Here is a 24,329-nt window from a genome sequence, read left to right on the forward strand (position 1 = left end):
CCTAAGGTATACCTTCCAAAAGGAAAGCATGAAAAATCTACCACTTAACATTTTCAAAAAGCATAGAAAGTACCATAATTCACAGCAGAGGGGTATGCACAGAGTGCAGAGAAGTCTAAATGAGCAAACAGGAGTCTAGATACCAATTGATGATCGAGTAGCTTGATCTGTCTAGAATTAGAATAAATACCACATCAAAACCACGCTGTCAGGCTGTAACTTAAATAGGAAATCACGCTGGGACAGTGTTCTGCTGCTTCACTGTTAGACCAAGTCCAGAACTACTGAAAATTTCTGTGGGCTTTGCACAGGAACCCAAAGGGCTTTTGGACTGTTTGGAAGAACAGCAACCATGCTTTCTATGTTAGACTTTATGGCCACACTAATATTTCCTGTCATTTCAACAGATCATCCTCTAGGTGGGAACAAAAATGTCCTTCCTAGGGTCTGAGAAAGGGGGCTCTGTGGATATTTTGATGCCACTCACTGAAGGTTTGGTTAAGCAAAGGTAAACATCCCAGTTGACCAATTTGTGATTTCCATGAGTAACAACAGAGGCAGAAATATCAGAAGTAATACATGGCAAAATAACCTAAGACCCTGTATATGTTTTAATCTCCTGCAGTGAAGGCCAAGCCAACATGTTGTCACTAATTTTTTTAGCTATTTTAAACAAACACAGACTAAACTATTTCGACAGGAATTGCAGCTTTCAAGTGCAAAGTAGCCTTATTGTCAGACATTGTTAGGGGTGTTTTGGTCTCTGAGGCTTAAGAGTTCAGGGAGAATTTTTAACTGCTCTGCCAAGCACAAGTGCTACTGAGTTGAACCTCCCTGGTTGACTGGCTAATTTTAACTAAGCACACAATAACAGGTGATTCAAAAAGCGAAATTTTAAGCTTGTTTCAGTAAACACGATGATTTGCCCAGCACTACAACAAAAAGTGATCAATATACTGCAGGTTCCTCTTTGTAATTCAAGTGATTTACCATCAGTCAGAAAACTCTAATGACCCAATTCTTCTGTGGAAGAATATAGCACTGTGTTACCAAAGAGGTAATAAAATGGTAACTATTCAACTGTAATACTGAAATTAGATTTCTCAAAAAAAAAAAAAAATAAAAATCAATCAATCAGGATCACTCCAGCAAAGAATTTACTTTAATTTTTACTCTCTTTTCTTTTTTTTTTTTTTTAAATTATGTGGATATATTTTAAAAAATCCATACCAGAACTATTTTGTAAAGATAAATGCTTGGCTGGAATCATATTAGGATGGAATCGTAGCAATTATACATTTTGTTCTGTAGAATTTTTTTTGTGTTTCAGGTTTCATCCTCAATTCATACATATAACTTAAGTTATCAAGTGTCAAAAACTTTACACATATCTTCCTGGAAAGCAGACCTTGCTCTTCTGAAAGGTCTGGAGGCACAGTCAGCTTTCATCTCAGGCCACTAAAGACAATCTAAAAAGTCATCCCACTTACTGACATTTCAGAGAGCATTAAGCCAAACCCGAAAGAATGTCACCTATGTGTCCATAGGGAACAAGCAGAGAGTACAAACTGAACTTCCTGGGGAAGGTGGCAAGGCACAGAATATTACTTATCCTGGTTTAAAAAAAAAAAAATAAAGCTGGCAAAATGACTTAATATTTATTCTAAAATAATTAGGAAAAACCAAATCAGTTCTCTTAAGGTGCAAGATATTTAAATCAACGTCTCTGTTTTTATCTTGTTTCATCTGCAGAGGATATGACATCTAGCATTACACTTTGTTCCTTCTGATTCCTGTTTTTACTGTATCTATTTGTTCATTTGTTTAAACACAGTAGTCACAATTTGATTTTCCTTTCAGGTTCTGTATTTGTTTCTGACAAGAGAGTTTATCAAATAACAGGTTCTGGAGACATCAGACTTTCTAAAAACAAAGTGAAAGTGTGAGTATATTTCAGAGATATGCAAGGTCAGTGCACATTCTTTTCCTCACATAATTCCTTTTCCATCCTTTGTTTGTTCATTTATAACCCCTGAAGTATAACGCATGAATTATCCTATTGTACACATCAACCACTTGACAGATTGTTTTAGTAAAACTCTTATGTGCTGTAGCTTTCCTTTCAGGCTGCCAGGAAGAGTTTAACAAAAAGGCTGATTAGTTCCTTTAAGTTCTCCCAGAAAAACAAACTACAAAGCAAGTTTACAGTACCCAGGGTCATCCATGCAAAAATCCCACGGGGGTTCTTTACAGTAACAACACAAATCAGAGCAGTCAAAGGTGCCTAGTCAGGAAGAAAAGCTGATGATGATGCAGCAGTCTGTCATATGGGGAGCAGAAATATTCACGCTTGAGAATCTTTAGTTAATGACATAATTGTTAGGACACTTCTTAACAAAGCTCCTTTAAGGACAGACCTTTTTTTTGTTGCTTCATACACGGTATTATTTTGGTCATAAATCATAAAAATCATTAGACAGATTTTTTCCTCTTTAATAAAACCTTGGATAATGTCAATGACACAGATGCTGGTCACATAAATATGTATCTATGTATTCACCTTAGAAACTGCCTGCAAAACACAGCAGACACACAGCAGATTCCCAAAAATCCAAGTCTGGTCCTGTAAGAAGGGCATTACCCTCTCTGAAAATGCTGCACAGAGCTCTGAGTCCAGGCATCAGAATGAAGCAGAGACATTGCCTTTCTTGTGTTTTCAAAAATATCAAAACTGTTTGGAGCCTGATCTTAATGAATTGCATCCTCCCATCAACCCACAACAGAAGGGTGGGAGCACAAGAGATAGGGGAAAGAAAGGCAGAATAAGAAGTGGAAAAGAGGCAAATAGATCCTGAGATAGACTGGGACATGTGGGGAAGGAAGCAATACTGTCAAATGTCAAGGCAGGTAGGGATATTACAAGGGACAAAGTGCAATTAAAAAAAAAAAAAGCAGCCTGACTTAAATGTCAGCAAACTAGCTCCTGGTATTACCAGCTCTGCTGTCTTGGTTGCAGAATTTTACTTCACAAGCTCTCAAAAATATTAGTGCACCTTAAGCACATGCTAAAAAGAAATAAAAAGTCAAATAAACTCAATGAAAACGTTATGGTATTTGATGATATGTCGCACTGTTGTAGGTAATATCCAGTTATAACATTGGTTCACTTTTTGGATAGTCTGAGTGAGAAGAATCTGGGAAATTATTGCAGGATTGACACAGTCAGACATCCTGATGTTGAAATTATCTGAGACCTTCATTGATTTCATATCCAATTTCAGCAACCCCTGAAACTGTAGCCAGTTATCTATTTGATATACTGTAAAAGTCACAATCACCTCTGATTTGAATCCAGCTTATAAATGCATCCTCTTTTTGCAAATATGTGGCACAAGGAACAGGGATTTGGGAAAGCAGAGAGAGACATGATTTTCATTCTTTTCCAGATTCACAGAACCCAGTGCTCAGCTTGACCTTCCATAACTGCACCTCTACTTGATCTTCACCCCATACTCTCCCCATGACCCTGCTGGTTCAGGAGCAGACCTAATGTTTGTATAGTCACAACTGAGACGTGCCAAACCCCTAATTATAAAGTATTTGCGAAGACTGTGCAAAGAAATCAACTTCTTAAGTACAAAGACAGTAACTATCTGATTTTCTTTATTTCATGTAGGCCTACTATGAGAAAATCTTGATTTCCCAAGTAAGAGGCAAAAATTATAAGTTACATGTGGGATATGGAATACTCTGCTGTAATTTTAAACCATCTGGGTTTGTATCATATTGCTGAGATGAAATGCAGCTACTTCTCTGTAAAAGTGCAAAGGATCAAGGTCTGTTTTCTATTTCCAGGTGCACTGAGGCTTATTATGGGTTAAATAATATCAATCATCACATTTCCCTCCACATTGAAATTGGTTTTGCCCGTTCATATTCCTTTCATATCCCTTTTATATATTAAGTTATAAGCTGTTTTTATTTTATTTTTCTTGGCCTTGGGAGTTTCATGTCCAACACACCAGCTGTTCTTGTACCATGATTATACAAACTTAAGCATCACAGAAGTGGGAATGGAATTAAGTGCATAAAGCCTTTTGCTATACAAGTTTTCTCATGGGCAAAACAATCTGAGGTTGTTTTACACTGTTTATATAAATATAATTGAATCTATTTTTTTTAATCTCTCTGTGTAACTCTGCATATCATCTAAGTGTTACCTTGGAGCTCTCAAAGTACTGTCTCTTTACCAAGAAAGACAATGATTAATCAACAATATAATTTTAAACACTGCTTAAAGTTTTGCTGACTTCACTCTCAGAAGTATCAAATATAGAAAAGATCCAAATAAATGTAGCAGAAATGACTGTAGGTACAGAGGGTTTCTTACATGTATTCAAAATTAAGGAATATATTATTTTCTTTGGAAAGCACATTATTAAGGAAAGTGTGCTTGTAATACATAATGATTGATAGGGAAACAGCATATATATTTATATATTATATATATTATTATATTTATATGTATTTATATGTATATATTCGTATGTTTGTATTACACACAAAATGAGGTGATTCATCAGGAAGCAAAACATGAAACATTCTGCAGAGTGCATCTAAATAGGAGATAATCATTCATTATTGTAAGACATGTTTTTCTTCCTTACTGAAGTGTAAAGTACTGTTTTCCATTTCCACAATATTTATTTTGCTTTTCTTCATTTAAAAAAAAAGACTGGGCATTGAACAATTGAAACCCTACTACTCCTATAAAATTCCAGCTGTTCTGAAATCTTTCATTCTCAGGACATTTGGCAGAAGCAGAAAATGTCCCAGGAATACATTAAAATATTGCATATCAATTAAACATTAAGTCACACCTCTCACAAGTTAAAGGCTGGCAGAGCAAAGCAGGCACATGAAATGTCAAAACAAGCCCTTTTGCTCCCATTTTGCTCTCCCTGGCAGTGTGTCCCTGCTACCCCACCTTGCCCCTGACTACTGCTCATTTGTAATACTTCATCCATTTGGGGGAGAGTGAGGAAAATGGAATCAGAGACTCCAATAAACCACATCTGTCCCTAAACTGTTCTGCCTTTAACTTTTCTTACTGAATGCTGTTTCCCTTCTGCTCCTGTCTCGCCTGTACAAGTTGATAAGCTGCTGGGGGCAATTTCTGCCTTCTCTCCCACGTGGAGCAATCCTGACCATATATTATATATGCTCTCACCCACACACATACATCTATGTGGCACTGTGGGTATAACTGCTTGTTATATGTAATAATATTTATTTTCTTTCTCTCTTATAACTAAGCTCAGTTTCTAGTGAGGAAGGAAGACATCCTAACAATAGCCATCATCGTGTCCTGCTATATTTAATTTGCTTGTTATTTGATGTAAAAAAATCAAACTCATCTATAAACTATTAAAAGATTGATTTCTGCTATGCTGAACTAACCCCCTAAAAGATGATACACTGTAAAGGTTCTTTTGTCCTTAAACCATAATCCCAGTTCACCAAATATCATTAGTGCATTGTGTGATGCCTTCCTGCTCATCAACAAAATCACCTCGCTCTCGTAATTTCTGACTTGAATGAATCTGCATAAAATTGAAGATAAGGTGCTTACTGGAAAATAAAAATACTACAATACACTATAAACTAAATCCCACCACTTCAAAAAGGAATAAGGGGTATTTCTTGTGTCTTCCAGGTTTTCCTTTAACAAAATCTGTGTCTTCACAATTACGCCAGGAAACATGAGGTTTACTTTTCTACCTGTGATTTATGCACGCAGATATTTAGGGCAGGTAGACTTTCTAAGTTCAGAATGCTGTGACTTACTTGTCCTTCCACAGACAAAAACTCTTGCCAGAGTAAGAATGAGTCTAGAAAGACAGGAAGATCTCCTTATCCGCTTCACTGAGGATTAGTCAGCAAAATCACATTCAGACGTTGTCAACGACAAATCACTCACAGGCCAAGGGAGGATGTTTTGGTTGTGAGTTGTTTGGTTTTTTTCTAAGTATGCACTAAAATACACTTACTTGCTGTCGAATCTCTTCTTCCATCTTTACTGGGGACCCCAACTCTGCGACTTGTTTGACACCTTCACTGGCATATCCTCCATACTCCCAAAGGATGTAGTTCTTCGAATGGGAACTACCGATGATCGCGGACCAGTGGTTGGTGCGGCCTTTCAGGGAGAAAAGCACAAACCAAACAACAATCAATACAGCCTCGAAGCACAGTTCCTAATTTTTATTAAAGGTTTGAAGTCCCCAGTCTTCACCAGCACCAAGCTTTTGCAGGCGTTGCACGCTGTCAGCTCTCACTACATCAATACTCCGCATCTTTAGAGTAGTAAGAACAAGCCAGTGACCCACAAAAATTGAGTATAAAGGGTCAGTAATTATTGGATATAACAACACAGGCAGAAATGGTAAGAAATATTGTATTCCAGCTAATCAATCAGCCCCTTAGAACATACTGCCTTAGTATATATTTTCTTCACCAAAGATCTCACACTTCTTCAGGAAGTTGAAGAAGCCTTTAATTTTAGATCTCCATATCAAACAGCTTTTAAAAGGGAATCTGTAAGGGAAGACTTCAGTGGTCACTCTCAGATTTAACAGCAAGTTGTTTCCTCGCTGACAGATACTGGTTTGTAGCAGCCCACCAGATCTCTGTTTGAGTGAAAACAGCAGATTACCAGCAAAAAGTAGATACAAGCATGATTACATTGTCATTAAATGTTACAGGTTTCTGTTTATAGCTGGGTGACCAAACCTTGTCAGGCATGGGGCTATAAAGGGCTTACAGCCAGAAACTTCCTCCAGCAGCTTTCTGCTGAAACAGGGGAGAAACATTTGCTAGTGTCTAGTATTTCTTCCAAGAAACTTTTGAAATACTGGTAAAGAACTGCTCTTATTTGCACTGACACACCTGTTTTTTCTACTTCTGCATATTTAAATTATATATGTACCATGTTTCCTTTCTCCATCATTAGTAGGGATTCTCTTCGATTTAGGAAGGGAGTGAAGAAGTGAATTTTGGTGTTTCTGTATTCACTAAGTTTGCTTGCTCAGATGTCTCATAGTGTAAGAGTTGTAGGCATAGACTAAAGGATTCGATAGACTGAAGGATTCCTGTTGTTGCTTCTTGACTTGTTGAGCAAAAAAAAAAAAAGTTTAAAGAAAAAAATGTTAGAAAAGCATGACGGAGTTGGAAAGAAAATGGATGGGAAAGAGGGAGCCACAGAAATAAAAATGAATTCACTTAAATGTCAAATAACATGGATATGAGGAAAAGGATGAGGAAATGAACTGCTCACATAAACAGACAGTCTGGTAACAATGAAAAGGCTGTAGGAGATGAGGGAGACAGAGTGATGGAGTGAGACAATATTTAACATTTTTCTTTGCAATGCAAAAGGTAGAGAGTAGCAGTAAAAACAGCTGGAAACTGAATAAATGAATGAAAAATGAATAATGAAGTAAATAAAAGGAATGCAAATTTAAGATGTGAAAGGTGGGACAATGGAATTGAAAAAGACAGCGTAGAGAATTTTATAAAGTCAGATGCAGGAACCTAATCATGGGAGAGTAGAAAATAGATTAGAAATGAAAAATGAACACCAATGGTTGGGGAAAAAAGCTAGAAATGTGTAGCAAGCAGAATAGACAGATGAGGGAGATGGTCTAACTGCATAGCAAAGAGAGCTTCCATAGGTTCTTTAGTCCTAAACTTGGACTAAAATACACTTAATGAGTTCTGAGTTGTAGCAGACCTAATGTTTTCAAAATCAATTAAAACTCATCATTAATTGAGCCCTAAATGGAGAAAACCAAAACTAAACCTTGCCTTGTCCACAGGTAATAGCTGAAGAGACTGCAATGACAGAAGGTGGTTTCTTGATCTAAGATCTACCAATTGTTCCTTAAATATACAGCGGCACCTTGTCAAACCACAGAGAGATACTGTCACTCAGCTCCAGTGATGGGACCACCAGTTTTGCCCACTCTTTCATCCTAGCACGCAGGTCTGACTGTCTCACAAGCCACAGACAGCAGCTTACCCTGAAACACAGTGACACTGAAACCTATTGAAAGAGAAGGTTCCACATGGTCCCTACAAAACAAAACTGTATCACTACAGAGAGGAACCAGAGTACCTTTCAGTCTTTTGTCAAATGGGTAATGGACAACTAATTGTTCCATGTGCTCCAAAGCTTCTCTCCCTCATCCTGAGCAGGACAAGAACATCTGATGCCTTTGCAATCAGAGCACAGCCTCATCCAGCTCTCCCTAAAGATATTAGCTTTGAAGAGAAAGTTCCTGGCCCACCTGCTTGCCCAAATGAGCTGTTTGAGGTATACCACATTTACTCTAAACTTTTCTCAAGATTTGTGCTACATTTGTAAATGTTTCAATCCTCACCTTGACCCTTCCATTCCTTTTGAGAACAAAGAGACAACGTGATATTTCTTAAGCTTTTCCTCTAAGCATCAAAGAAACTTCTCTGCATGAGATAATCTGAGCAGTACAAGGCCAGAGGTATTTTGCATCCAGTGCCACTATCCAGTTCTTAAGGCAGCACACGGAGTACTGACAGCTTTCCAATGCTCTTATTTCACTCTATTTTCATAGTTTTGAGTAGTTTCTTGGTTTATACACTTATATGTGTATTTTTGCATAAAGATCAAGGTGTCATCACAACATGAGAATATATCCCCTGACACATTTCACACATGTGCCATATCAAATCACGATGGAGAGCATAAGTATTCCTGTTATCACACACGGCTGATACCCAGAGAGAATAAACACTTTTAAGCCACGAGGCATATGTAAATACAAATCTTTCTGACTGGTGAAATGTGATAGGAAATTTAACAGTTCCCCTTCAGCCAGATTTAATAACAAATGAAATACTCAGTTTCCATTTGCCTGTTATCAGGAGTTGTGGCAACTTGCAAAAGTTACCTGAAAAACATGCTCAATTTTATTTAAGCCTTAGTTTGGAAATCAATTTAATTTTTTTCTTCTCTGTTTGAGGTCCACAAAAGCAAAATTGTTTTAAGAATAAGTTTTTGGCCCCCGTCTGCAGCCGTGGCACACCTCTCCCCAGTCTGCAGTTGGCACACTCAGAACGAGATTGTGTGGCACTGGTTTCATTTTAAGCAGTGCTTTACAGACTGGGTACATTTGATAACTCCTAGACAATATACTTCTAAATTTAATGGAACAGAGGTATTTTAATTGCACTGGTATAATAATAAATGTCAAATTATTCCTAATCCATGGAACCCGCAAAAAACAACTTCCCCAAATTAAGAGTTTTTGCACAGTACATTTCAGAAACATTTCTGTGTAACAGCATTTGGAAAAAAGTAGTTCTTTGGAGAAAAGCTAAGCAACAAATTACATATTCTTTAGGGATTTTTAAAGCAAACCACAGAATAAGTTAAGGAAAAGAGGCAGAATGTAAGTTTTATGATCTGCAGAGTTTTCTGTGATGGCTCGGCAAATATTTAGTAATTTATCACAGTCCATAATGAAAAATACTTTATTTTATTCTAATTACTGCACAAGCTCAACATTTTAAAGAATAATATCAATGATTAGTTTTCATTTTTAATATTACTATATCTGGATGAGATCTTTTTCTTAACTTTAAGAAGTTTTAATGTAAAATCTTATTAGTTGTTACTACCAGGATTAATTGTGTAAGTACCAAATGGGTATTTTTTCACTCTTCCAGTTTAAGTAAAATATTAATTTAATTCAGCACTTTGTAACTGGGGAAAGCAGGCTACAGAGTCTGCTATCTTAACAAACTTTTGAAATTTGCTTACTTTCCATCATGCACCCATACTCTTCATGAGTTCACTGGCTTGGATGCAAAAGAAAAGGTCATTTATCCCCATCACTAAGTTACAGTAATTTCATAGTTTTCAGTCATTTTCTCATGCCCTGTTTCTAACCACCAGCCGAATCCATACAAACAGTGCACAAAAAGTGTCACTCTCAGCAAACATATAAATCACCCAGTAGCCTGAAAGGGCATTCCTGCAATTATTGGCTTTGCTTATTTTGTCTCCCATGTGTTATGCTGACCAATAGTATCTGAACAATGTACAACTTTGAATGTATGAGACTCAGCATAAGCAATACTGCTTAGGTTGTTAAAACTGTGAGCTGGTACAAACCACATTTGAGTTAACAAGGGTCTTCTGACGCTGTGACAATAAGAATAATTTTTTAAAAATCTACCTAAAAAGTCTATATAATAAACAGCAGCCACAGACAACAAAACAAAGTTTAAAGACCCGTAAATGTGACTCATGCTCTCAAATAGTTTCCTAGACTTTTTTTGCCACAGACTGTGGAGTCAGTAATGAAAAACCAAATGCATAACACACATTTTTGTAACTTCAGCTCTTTACAGTTACTCGAGTAACTGTAAAAAGCAAACTTGTAGAAAAAATATTTATTCTGTAGTTCAGAAACTTAAAAACTCAGACAGGAAAAGTTCAGAAGGTGGTTTTTTTATCTTTGTATTCAACCAACAAAGACAAAGAAGACAGAGTATTCTAAGTTATATATATATACAGTTAATGCCCTTGGGCAGCAAGACTCAAAATTCACCAAAACTAACTGGAATCATTCAAAAGAATTTACAGGAAAACAAACTGGCTAGATTGGCATGGTGGAAAAATCAACATGTTACTATGCTGCCCACCCTTTGTGAATTTTTCTTAAAACCTCATTTCCTAGCTGTACATTATAAACCAGCCTAAGCCTACAACATGAAAAAAAAGAAAGGATTTTTTCTCATTACAAAGATACTTTAAAAATATGATCTCATAAACACCTCAGCTCAAAATGTCAGGCAAATCAATAGGCTTTACTTGTAATGTATAGCACAGAAAGATCCATTGATTTTCAATACTGAATGTTAGCAGGATTCCATCCGTGTCACAATTTTCACAGCAGAGCTGCAAATAAGTAACGGTGTGTCACACAACAAGCTCCAACCCTCTTCCCACTCCCTACATGGTGCAAGCAAAATAATGATACTCACGTGGAAAGTCTTTGGGATGTGTCTTTTCTGACCAGTTTCCATAAAAAGTCAGCCTGTATTTGGCAGTTCCACAGGCACAACAATCTAAAATTGGTTTGTCAGTCACACCTTCCGAGGCTGAGTCTGAAAAAGCAGCAAAGTACCCATTGAAAATGGCTACAACTCAAAGCAAACAGAGGACAGTGAAGCTGCCATAATAAATACTCCAGAAAATAAATTTGAGTTAGGCACATTTTTTTTGTTTGTTTATTTTTAAGTTTCCCGTTACACTAAACTAGAACCCTGAAACACCTGGACCATATTTATTAGTGGATGTAATGATTGAAATCCACATTTTAAATAAGGTACTATTTGGGTCATCTCCAGATTTAAAAGGGGATTGTTTCTAATTGTTGTCTGATAATGACAAAACCTCAGCTGACCTCAAAACACAATATGTTTGAAATTTCTGGACAGCCAAAGCATATAACTTTTCCAGAAGGATGCAATAACCACCTGCAACATTTAGGTTTAGGAAAGGATGAAATGGCCCAGGATTCAATTAACTAAGTGCCCTGGAAACAAATGGGTATCACAAAAGACCAGGTAAAAAGTTGCAAGCATTACATTTAGAGGGAAGCAAGGAAGGACTGTATGGGGAACAGTATATGTGATAAGAAAGAACATAACCGAATGGAAGATTCCAAATTTGAACCTGGAGGAAACTATTCAAGGCTTCAAAATTTGAGCTTGATACAAAGAGTTAAGAGAAATGTGCAGAACATGACAAGGAGGTCAGAAAGATATTTTATTTTACCTTACCTTGTTCACAAATTTTTTTGGTGAGAGAACCCTCGTCTTGAAAATAAATGATGCGCTTCTGCACAATACTGGCTCTATAAAGAGGGAAAAAAAAAAGGAGAGGTTTCAAATATGCTTATTCCTTAAGGCAAAAAGAAAATGCACAATAAAACAGCAAAAGAAGAAAGGAGAGACCTGAACTACTAAGGTCTGTATTGACAATTCATATATACAATACAGGACTACACATAAAATATTTTTTATTTCGACTTGCATTTGAATTTGGTCACATTTTACAGAAACTTGGAAGGTATTTACCTTTAGAGAAGTGATCATAGTCATATGGTGAGCATCTGTGCTCTTGAAATGCATGATGGTCAACTGAATATTCAATATTTCAATCAAATCTTATATTAAAATACTGAAGTTATATTCAATTTCAGAAAAATAGCACACCTAAATTAAGCAGCTGTTTGTAGGAAATTACATGGTGTCCCAAAGACATAAGTTCTTCTGATATATGACAGCAATTCAATGCAAATATAATTTAAAACAAAATTTAGAAAGAGAGCTAGCATAAGGTAAAATCTTAAAAGCAATTCAAAGATTCCATAAGGTAAGCCACTTTAAAAGTAATTAAATCTAGAATATTTTATTAAGGTTTAGAGTTGAGAAAAATTGCAAATTTATAAGCCTCAGTGCCTCAGTTCCTCAGTTGAGGAGGGGTGGATACATTCAGTCCTACATAAACTTTAACTAGTTTTGTTACCATTTTTAACCTTAAAAATTAATTCACACATAAACTTTATCTTCTTTCTATAAGAAAAGAGATTTTGGTTAAATTCAAAGACATTTTACAGATAGAGAGTTTCCTGACCACATGCTCTGAAAACAGGCACACTTCTTTGTTTACCACTAGTAGTACACATTCTTCTAGGAACATTGTGTACCATCACTTTATTTAAAGCTCTAAATAGCAAGGGCCAGTTTCTCATCTTTCTTCAACTTCAGTTAAATAATTTTCTTAATCTCTCTAGAATTATTCCTCACTCATGACAGCTCAAGTGAGAAGAAAAGTAAGACTGTGTATGATTGACATGTTGTTACAGTCATGTAACCTTTCTTTGACAACATCCCACCCATAAAATTATCAAAAATAAGATGCAATTTTACTGTGCTTTCTTTGCCACGATGCAAGGCTGCAGCAGGAGAGGAAGGGATCCTTCTTTTCACCCACAAGAATAACTGGGTTTTGTAAACCTCTTAAAGATGAATCAAACTGTAAAGGGTGCAAAAACTATAGCCTGCTGTCGTCCTTCACAGGGCTGGCATCTCCTAAAGGAAGGTGTGGTAAAGAGCAGTACAGGCAACCAACCAAGGCTGTGAAAAAACAGCATGAAACAGAGTAGAGCAAACTGACTTTTACTAAAAGCAAGGGCATGATCTGCCAGTATTTGGTAAAAGGAAACTGCTAGGGATAAATATGAGCCTGTAACAAATGACAGAAAGCGAATGAAACCTAGAGTTAGTTAGATGTCTTTTATTAATATAGGAACTGGCATGAGATGACCTAAACGGTGGCAGAAGAGACTGACCAAGTATGTGAGAAGCAGAATGAAAATTTTCTGAGAAACCATTGTCATGGTTTCTAACAAGATATAAGGGGGAGAAAATAAAGCAAGCATAACTATCAGAACAACTGCTAGAAAGAATAAAAGCCCAGTGGCCAGCCTGGGACAGTAACATGCTATCTTTGTTTTTCCAGCCTTAACCCTGAACACCAAAGCCTACTTTAAAGACTTTTTTGCATGCTACACTGCAACTGAGAACCAATACTTTCGTGCAGACTCAATGAAACACATCCAATTTTTGATACATCATCAATCATGGATTTTCAATCACTGCGCCATGAAACTGGAAAACGGTCATTCAGGATAATTAATAAAATGCAAAGCAGCAGCAAACTGAAATGCATTCACATATGAATTCACAACTCACATCTCGTCAACATGCTTTCATCACTGATACACTGGCCAGTTACCAGGGCCAATGGCACCTTTACTGATGTCCTGGATGAGGGATGGAATTCAGCCTCAAAAAGTTCGTGGGTGATACTAATCCACAGGAGCAGGTGACATGTTGGAGGGTAAAGCTACTATTTAGACAGGCATATTACTGACAGATTGGAGAAATGGCTTGGCATGAATCCCAATAAAAGTCAAAGGCAAAGGCACATGGGATGGAATAATGCAGTTACAACAGTACAGCAGAGGGCATCTGCCAGCCAGAGAGCAGCTTTCCAGGAAAGGCCTGGGGGTCCTGGTGGGCAAGCTGACCATTGCCACCAAGGCAGCCACCAGCCTCCTGGGTGGTCTCAACAAAAGTGTAGCAGGCTGATCAAGGAACATGACTTCTTCCCCTCCATTAGGCACTCCTGAGACCACACCTGGAGCATTACAGCCAGTTTTGGGCTGTCTGTTTAAAGACAGTCCTTGCACTGCTAGAGAAACTCCAGTGAAGGGCCATCAAGATGGTTAGAGGAATGGAGCACATGATGCCTGAGCAGAGGCTGAGAAAACGGGGCTCACTCAGTCTAAAGAAGAAAATGCAAAGGAAGGATCTTACTGCTTGTTGTCTTCAACTACTTATCAAAAAGATACAGAAAACCTACAGCCAGATGCTTCTCAGCAGTGCCTGGTGGGGACACAAGAAATGCCGTGCCGTTAACAAGGAAAATCTCTCTCAATCACGAGGATGGTCAAAGTGATGAAACACTGGAATGGGCTGCCTAGAGAGTTTGTGCAACCTCCACTCCTGGAGGTATTCAAAACTTCTTCAAATCCATGCCTTGGCCACCTACTGATGTAACAAACTGACTGATGTTATGACAGCTACTTCAAGCAGGCTAAATAACATCCAGAAGTCCCTTCCAATCTAAATTATTCCACCATCTGAATCCAAACAAACAAGAACTCAGCTGTTTGATAAAGATTTCAATTCTGCAGATAGCAAAGACATTATCAGTGTTTAACTTGAGAAGCAGTTTTTAGTTATTTTAGAAATAAAATATGTAAAGATTTTTTGAAGCCTGAAGCGTACTTATATTATTCTTTTTGCTGCAGTTAACTTGTCACTGTGAAATGTCAAAGGAATGGTTCCTTTTCTAATAACAAAAGCTTCACAGTTTTCTGAGTCATTGTCTCTTCAGCTGTGTCTGAAACTACACAGGGAGACAATAATTTAAATGGGAGTTTTATTACTGATTCCAAATGGACTGGGATTAGTACCTTAGATGGCTGCATAAATATCAAAAGCAGGCACACAGCTTTCCAAATACTCAGTCAGAAATAATTTTAAATTATTAATTGTTTTAATAATAAGCTTCTAGATTAGAAACAGACAAAAGCATCTGATCCTTGTATTTGATAACTTTTACCCCTACCTTGCATACCCCTACAATATTTTTTGACATAATTTTTATTCATCTAGAAAAGTTCTGATCTTTGAACTAAACATTCTTTCCTTTGGTTTTGAGGCTTACAAAACCAGCTGAAAATGGAATGGTTAACTTTCACAGAGAGGTAAGAAAGTTTTCAAGAATTTACACAGTGTACATCTCTGTTTAGTCCACATAAATCCTTCCCACCACTTCAAACATCCAGTGCTGTATGAACTTAATGGGAAGGGGAGATCCAATTGCTTTCCCCCATATATTACCATATACAAGTGGATCTTCAATTTCTTATTTTGCTTGTTGACTTATTTCTCTCTCTGACCATCACAGAACCATGAATGAAAAAAAAAAGGAAACAAACATGACTACAGAAATCTGTTTGTTTCCCCATTTCTTCAAAGTGATGCTTCTGGATTTATACTGAAGCTTTTCCATCCCCAAACTAAGAAGCAAAACTGTAAGTTACAGGCATATATAAACCTAGCAGCACCTGCTTTTATTAAAGAAAACCAAATAAACAAATCATCCTAAAAGTGTCACTTATTTCTGTTTTGCAGTTCTCACAGCAAAATGAAGGAACATCTAGTTGCTCCTGTAACATTTGGTTTGTTAGAATGTTATAGTTTGGATACAAGCAGGTCAGAGTCTCTGTCCTGGCTCAGTTTGGTCAGAACACATCTGAGAGCTGTGTGAAAAGACTGCCTTGAAAGACTTCCATGGAATAAGAAAATTCACTATCCAGCACAGTTCCACAAAAATTGTACCAGTCTGCGGTGAAAAACTCCAGCAAAGACACATAACTTGCATGTACAAACAGGAAATGTCACAAACCATAAGAATCCAGACCAGCCTTGGGAATGCTCCAATTCATACCAGAAACAGAGGAGTTAGTTTGGGGTGGTTTTTTTCCTTTCCTTCTTCCATAGAAACAGCTTTAGATCATCTTCCTTGTTACTTTTGTCAAATCCTAGCATGAACAGAAATACTCTTATTTTAAATTACTTTTGTGGGAGTACTGATTTGACAAAAGAAGTAAGGGAGAGGTCCTGTAAGAATTGTTCCTATGACATTTTTTAAGCTTACATCAAAACTATTAAGTACAATACTAGAGTTACATTTTAGTAAAACAAGTTCTTTCAGAGCTGGTGAGAATACTATAAGTTTTACTCGGATATTGAGAAATAATAATAAAGAACTAGAATGCAGATAAGAAACTTCTTCTGTTCTGTATTACCTATGAGTTAGCCTTGTTTTGCCATTCCAGCTATCAAAATTACTTTTGTTTATTATTCCATGCCTTACTAATTTAATAACAGTATTATAAGTTGTTTCTCACCCCAGAAAGCTATTAAGAACAATTAACAGGATAAGTTCATTTGCTTTTTCGTTTTTGCTGTCTTTTGGAAGAATTTCTAAATGTACCATTTTCTTTAGCACTAGAAAGTGAGGTGAAAACCATGCATTTACATCTACTGTAATTTTGCTAGTACTAGTAGATTTCATAATTCTAATGCATTATTTAGGATGTTCTCATTTTATTTCCTTCTATGTTGTCTTACAAAAAAAGCCAACCCTGTGTTTCTGACAAGCACTTACAATGTCAGGAAATGCACAAACTCTCCGAAATTTACCAACAATATTTACTTCTTTTTTAGTATTTAAGAGACTTTGGTTAAAAACAAATATAAATTCATCTGAAAGCATAAACAATCCTTTAGCCAATAGATGTCCGGTAATGTTTACACTGATGGTGTATTTGAAAAACCACATTCTTCAAAATAACTTTCCATTAGGAAAGTGTGCTGTCTCACCCAAGGACAGGTTCCATCTGCACCAAAATCTGTCATCAACTATAATTTGATACTATCAAATTTGCAGTAAATTATTTCTTTCTTAATGCCTAACTTAAAAGCTAATACAGAAGGTGCATTTTTTTAATGTGATTTTGTTGGCCTTGTTCATTTGTTTGTTAAGTATGCTGTTAACATAGTTTGAACAAACCAACCAGATTTGATATTTGATGTTGGATAAAACACAGCAATATTAACCCAAAGTTTATCAATGTTGCCATAATTCCACATTTACATCCCTGCATAGGATGAAGGTCTTTAATAGATTAGCCACATGAAAAACAATACAAGATGTTCACTTCCAAAAAAATTCTGGGCATGCAAACACACCAGAATATCCTTCTTCAGTTTTATTTCTCAGCATTTCACGTACACTGTCAGAAAATATAATTCAGAGAAACCCCGCAGCAAGAGCAAAGTACTCTAAACTTGTCTTACAGATTTGCTCTATTTTTAGAATCCTTTTGGTGTGCTTCATGCCATACTCAGGTTTACCATCACACACGTACATGGAAGCTCAATTGACTTGAAGACTAATCTGGTCATCATATATAATGCAACAAAAAGCTCCAAGGGAAAACACAACTATACATTCTGCTACCTCATATTTTTCCTCAGAAAGTCTCTCTGTTCTTTGCTTGAATGGCCACAGGACATAAATGTTAAATCTGAAATCTTCAGAAGAAAACCTCATATTGACAAAATCATTTCTAACATGTACACTACCCCATTACTTGCAAAAAATAAAATAAACAGAAAAAAAAAAGTCGTCAAAGGAAAATAAAATGAAAGAATGAATGTCTAGGACTCCTGAGAAATTTTCACATGGTATAAAGCCCATTGCTATCCATGGGTTATGTCTTCACCAGGGATTTTGATAGTCTTCACTTTTTGTAGCAGGTACCATCTCCTCGAATTTTAAAGCTAAGCATTACAAATTACATTGCAAAGAAAAGTCAGAAAAGTTTGGATAGGACTGGGTGGTTGGAGGACTTATTTTGCCATTTTAAGTAGTGGGATTGTATAGGAGATGGAAATAATCTTTCAAAGGTGGGAGTACAGGGTGTTTTTCAACCTAGTGAGCCAAAGTCCTGTACTTGATATCTATATTCATTGAGCTAACTTGTGATAAGAACCAATGCAAACAACTCCTGTATTAAAAAAAATCCTAAAAACAAAATGAAAAATAAATCCAAAAAAATCCCCTTATCAAGCATTGTTTTATTTCTGCTTGAAAGGCCTATGCACCCTGTATGACACTCACCCACCTGCACAGGGAACTCAAATACTTGGTTATTTTGGGTGATCCAACCATCCCCCTTTGTCAGCCTGCAGCCTGCTTTACCTGACATGTAGGATGTGGCAGAAAACAAACCACCCAGGCAAAGGCCACATTTCAAACCCTCCCACACGTGCTGCTCTTCCTTCACCAGTCACCAGGTTCCTTCTTGCCATTGCTTGACCTCTGTTGATTTTGCCATTATTGAACAGGAAGTGTGGACAGCTGAGACACAGCAAAAAGCATATCTGCCCTTTTACAGCATTTCATTTAATCTTTATGTCCTATTTGTATTCCCCTCCCCTCTGGAATCATCTTCCCCCCCCCCCCAGGTTGGGAGGACTTAAAAAAAAACTAAAAAAAAAAAAAGCCCACTATTTTTTGTACAGTGCATTAAAAAAGGCAGAAGTAAAATGTAAACATGATCATGAGTGTCCAGCTAATGAAGCTGGAAAAAATCACCCAAAGCTTCATAAAAAATGTTCTAAATTTTTAAAATTGTTAGAGGGGGAAGAGTGTAAAATAATTTAAAGTTAAAACAAAAAATAACAGAGCTATCATTCTCCAACTAAAGTTGCCAATTAGCAATATACTGAAGTTATGTTTTAATGAGTAAATTATTTACTTCTGCATACTTCGTATGCCAAGAGCAACATCCTAACAGCATTCACCCACTGGCAAAATACTGATTACTAGATAGTCAGTAGCAGGGATCTTAATTGGAATAAAATATTTTGTGTTATCAAATCCATACAAATCTTCACCCCATTTCAACTAACAGGAGCCTGAACGTGAGAGCACTGCAATGGACAAAACGAAATAACACCCACTGAAACTAATATACCCTAATTTGATATTAAAATGCTTAATAATGCTTCTTAAAAGAGACCTTAATATTATGAATGTATTTGCCTAAGGAAGTTTTTGATGCAGTATCTTTAGTACTTGAGGTTAAGTCTGACACCACAAATCCACCGGAACTGGAGCCACCAGAAGAGACTTGTCAGTTCTTAAGCACAGCTGAGACACACATTTCATCTGCCTGTAACAACTGCATCTCATCTACCTGAGCTGTTCTGAGAGCTTTTACTGACAGCTGAGACTGCACAGCCTACTGAACAGTCAGCCAGCTAATGCCAGGAGATACTGGCTGTTTATGCTGAAAGACAGGAGAGCAGAGAAATGAAAGAAAATAAAGGACCAATAGAGATAAAAGGGTTGATATCGGTAACTTTGCCACTTTCCTCATTCTGAAATGGTAGCATAGGGAAGAAGGCACATTCAAACTGCATTTGAGAAACAGCTGAAAGACCACCCTGCTCACGCAACACAGTTATCAAAGAAAGATCAAATTAATCCATTAAATTATTCTACATCATTAGGGAGGTTTCCACCAAGCTTCTCCTCCTACTCTTTGTTCAACATCTGCTGCAGCAAGTTCATGGCTAAGAACAGTGTTAGTGCCTCTAGTTCATGCAATTATCCTGGTTGAAAATATTAGTTGCAGTAGGGATCTGTAGCAGATATTGTTACAAAACTTTGGTACATCGATTTTTGGAGAACACAATGGCAGGGAGCCTGTATATCAGGGTCTTTGCTCCTCTGGCTTCAGCCCTAGAAGTGCCAAAATCAATATAATCTTCTCATGTCTCATCAGCTGCCAATACCAATGGCACTGACAGCAGTTTTGCTACAACAGAGCAAACAAACAATGGAGAAAGAAGAATTGCTAAACACACTGCATGAAAATCAGAAAAATACTCCCAAGGGACAAGGAAATGGCAGTGTGGAAGGGTACAGACACAGATTAGGAAACGGATCAAAAATCATCCAAGTCATGCTTAGGAAGGGCAAGAACAAAGTCCAGTCAACATCTCTTTGCTGCAGCAAAAGTCAGAGTGTGGATGGGATTGTGTATAGATTGTATACATTAGCCCACCAAATCAGTCTGGGCTAATGAAACTCCTCGAGAGTGATTCCTTTTCACAGTGGTTTTAAGCATTTTCTATACAACAAAATACAGCAGCAGGGAGAGGAAACAAATCCAACAGTATCAAGAAGCCTTTTGCCACAGAAACAAATCCAACAGTATCAAGAAGCCTTTTGCCACAGAGGGGTTCCTGAAGTCTTGGTGATCCAGATAAAGGTCAACATTTTGTGGAGGAAGTGATTAGAGCTATGTTTAAAAGACCAGAGATTAAGCAAAAGCTACACAGTCTATATCTCCCTCAATCATCAGGACAAGGAGAGCACATGAATAAGACTATTAAAGGAGCATTGTCAACAGTAGTAAGTAGTAATGAAAGGGATTAGGATGATAAATTACCCTTCATATTAGCAGCTTCGAGAAACAGGCATAGACTAGGAACTGGAATTCAGTCCTATCAAGTTTTATTTGGAACAAAAGTGCAGCTAATTAGATTCTTAAATTCATTAGAAACTCCAAGAGGGAGATGTTTTAATGTGGATAATTGAGATACACCAAGTGTGATTAGAGATGCAGGAGGAAATAGGGCAAGGGAGACATTGTGGAGACAAGCAAGGATGCTCCTTCAGATATCTGTATGGGAAATAGATAAATCCATTACATTTTTGAGATTGACACCCAAACAGTACAATTTAAACTTTTCCAATAGTTGGCTTAGATTTCAAAACTGAAGCAATAAGGAAAACAAATCTCCTGATCTTCAAGACAAAAACATAAGGTATACCTATGTTACCTGTTTATTATAGCAGGGAGTCATTTGTTCTCACCAAACATTCACATAGAAAAAGAGATGGAAAAACATTACATGCTTTGAAAATTAAAAACATACAATTATTAGATACACTGATCTTAACGGTGTTTTGAAAACTTAGATGTGTCCTGCAACTTTATGCTGCTGATGATTGTGAGATAACACTATAATAAGACCTGACTGACCCACTGAAATCAATTTCCAAATTCCAGTTTCACTTCATCAGGAGAGAATCACAGCCTGAATTTCTTCTGATCCGTGAGTAGCCACTGGAAAACTAGAAAATTATAAGGACAGCACTTAAAACTCTGTTCTCACTGAGCCAAATGGTTTATTGAAAAAGACAATGCAGGCAACACATATTTGAGTATCTGTCAAATTTGTCTCCTCTTGATGAGCTTAGTTTTATTTTACTTACTTGCCTGAATGAAGTTAGTACTTTGTAAGTAGAACTGTGCATTGGAGAAATGCAGTAAAAATGGAAAGAATGATGAGCTACTTGGGTTTCCTCACTATACTTCAGACAATGTTTTGGCCATGAATAATTCAGAGAACTTAGATAAATGGCTGTTCATTAGAATTTTATCTAAATTAAATCTGATGAACAAGACAATTTCTTTATGAAGAGTCATGAAATGGTGGTACTTCAATATATGACGTCAACTCTGCAGTGTGGAACATTTTTTATTTTCTATATGAGTTGCTTATCTCATCATACATGTACTTCAGCAAACACCTGCAAGGCAATCACGCCATAAGAGAGCACACCTATTTTTCTATGTCTAAAACAAGTGTATATTCTGTTTTCAGACAAACCTATGGGAAGCCACTATAGGTAATCTGTAAAACTTAAATGAGTGTGTACATATTAAGGGTATCATGAGGCCACATACCCTGTATAGTGAGAGAGCATCAAGCTCACTTTGCCCTTAATGATCAGAGCTGATTCCCTCCTAGACACAAGCCCCTTACACAGCCTGTAAGACTGTCCTTTCTGCAGCAAATGAAAATCCAGAAACCATTAAAGAAATCAAGTGTGCTTTCTGGTGCATTGCAAGACTTTAAACTACATTCTGCTGGTGCAGTGAACTGATGGAGCAACAAATCCATTTCTTCAGGAAAGCAGCTCAAAAAGTGTTCAGGCTGCTGCTGTTCAGGTAGCAAAGACATTTAATGCATGTCTAATGAAGTAGAAATGATAGAAAAATTGGGTACCTAATTACTGCAAGGAAAAGAAAGGAATGGCCCACCCAATTCTTGGTTGAATTTAGTATTTCAATCCTTTCAAAACTGCCTTATAAAACTGTCAGTCCAGGTAGTGAGAAAGACTTGTCAAACCAGGTAACTAGAAAGACAATATCAATTCCACAGTCAGTTTATACAAAGCTACAAACTAGAAATTCCTTTTCTAGTTGTTTTTTACCTGTCATAATTTCTAAAGAACTGCGATAATACAAAGAGATTCTCCTTTAAGGAAACAAATCATAATTGATTTTGTGGTGTTTCACATGAAGCAAAGAATGAAGATAAATACAGTGTTCAGGTTCTGAGAGTTTTGTTGATATCATGTGTCACTCTTAGAGAATCTCCAGATAATAAATGCAAATTTGCTTGAGAATTGAAATTCTATTCAATATAAGTAGGGATGGTCAGAATCCAACAAATTGTTAATTCAGCCAGTGGCCTTTCATTATATAATATAGCTGTGCTTGAAATTTTAACAGTAAAATGTGCTCTGCAGAGTTGTTCAAGATTTCTGTGGGCATGAAGACACTTCAGCAAATATTTACATCAGCATGCTAGAAAAATGTTGCTAATATTGAAAATTTCATACAGAATGGCCGACCCGATATAGCTTTTTTTATTTTAACTGCAGATTTACTTATGTACCTTCATAGCATACAAATTTGAAATACCTGAACAGATTGTATTATGGAGGAGCAAATGACCAGCAAGTTGAGCCACTTTTATGACTAATTTAAACTAGACTTTGTAACATCTAAGAAATGCCAAAGTGTTATAGGGTGGAGACCATTCACTGCTAAGGTCCACTCCTTTGTCTAGGTCAATAGACATTTTGAATAATGAAGTATCTTCACAAGATATTCTCGCAGTATTTCTTAGTAAAACCTCCTAGTCCCTGGGCACATAGTGAATAAAATAATTAAATTATTAATTTAAGAAAAAAAATTTAAAATTTTAACTAAAAGTTAACCATATTACACTACTTAGTTTTTTTTAATTATCTCCTTTCATCATCATTGTACTCAATTTGCCCTTCACATTCATTGATTTGAAATGAGAATACTACCATACCACAGTAAACAACATTATGTTTGTATGACAGTGGGCTCCCACTGGTGTCCTGGTTTTAATATAAAGAGAAAAATACCTTTCTCTGTAAACCACACAAATAGTATGATATTTTGATTCATGGATAAAATACGTATTTTAAAAATATATCATATTATATTAAAATAACACCTTCAGCTTCTGACAGAAGACAAATCAGTTCCTTAAGATGTTACCATATTTTCAGTTCATGCAGTTCTAAAAAAACTGATTTAAAATATTCAGTAATAAAAAAATGACAATGCTTCTGATGTCATCAACAGTGACTCTGCTGTATGTTTTGAAAGGAAATAAAATTATGGCTATCATTATTATTTCTATCCCTTTTCTCTCTTTGTTTCCCCTCAAAAATTGACAATGGTCTCGAAGTCAAATTAAACATCTGTTTATAAAATAAACTGGAGTGCTACTGGCAGCTGCTGCCGAATGGCAAATGTTCTACAGCTGTCAGGCTCCTAAATTAACAATGATTTCCATTTACAAACAACAGGAAAATTATGGAGTTGTCTTTTCTTTTTCCATCCCACTACTTGAAATTTATGAAAATACAGACTCTACTAGAGACTTAGTCAGAAAGAAAACAGAGTTTACTGTTATATTTCCCCACTTATGGAGAGCAAAAAATCAGACAAAATCAGATATCAGTACAAGATACCTCAGAGAACATCCCTCCTCACATGTCTTAAATCCTTTTTTATTTGCCTCTAGGATATGCAAATAGAATTAATAATTCATTGAGGATTTATCTTTCTCCAACATAAATTTTGTCAATAAAGAAAACTATTGAA

At 36.5% G+C, this 24,329-nt stretch overlaps 1 protein-coding gene across 1 annotated transcript in view; it reads right to left on the reverse strand.

Moving 5' to 3' along the window:
* SPON1 (spondin 1) overlaps window positions 1-24,329 on the reverse strand; it is a 188,882-nt gene that overhangs the window by 118,793 nt on the left and 45,760 nt on the right. The window contains exons 4-6 of the mRNA XM_018076121.2: window positions 11,890-11,963; window positions 11,089-11,211; window positions 6,051-6,199 (exon numbers count right to left, since the gene is read on the reverse strand). Coding sequence (XP_017931610.1) covers window positions 6,051-6,199; window positions 11,089-11,211; window positions 11,890-11,963 — 346 coding nt within the window. The remainder of the gene's footprint in view (window positions 1-6,050; window positions 6,200-11,088; window positions 11,212-11,889; window positions 11,964-24,329) is intronic.

This window comes from Manacus vitellinus, unplaced genomic scaffold (genome assembly GCF_001715985.3).
Source record: "Manacus vitellinus isolate BGI_N305 unplaced genomic scaffold, ASM171598v3 scaffold_30_pilon, whole genome shotgun sequence".
In the NCBI taxonomy this organism is placed as follows: Eukaryota; Metazoa; Chordata; class Aves; order Passeriformes; family Pipridae; genus Manacus; species Manacus vitellinus.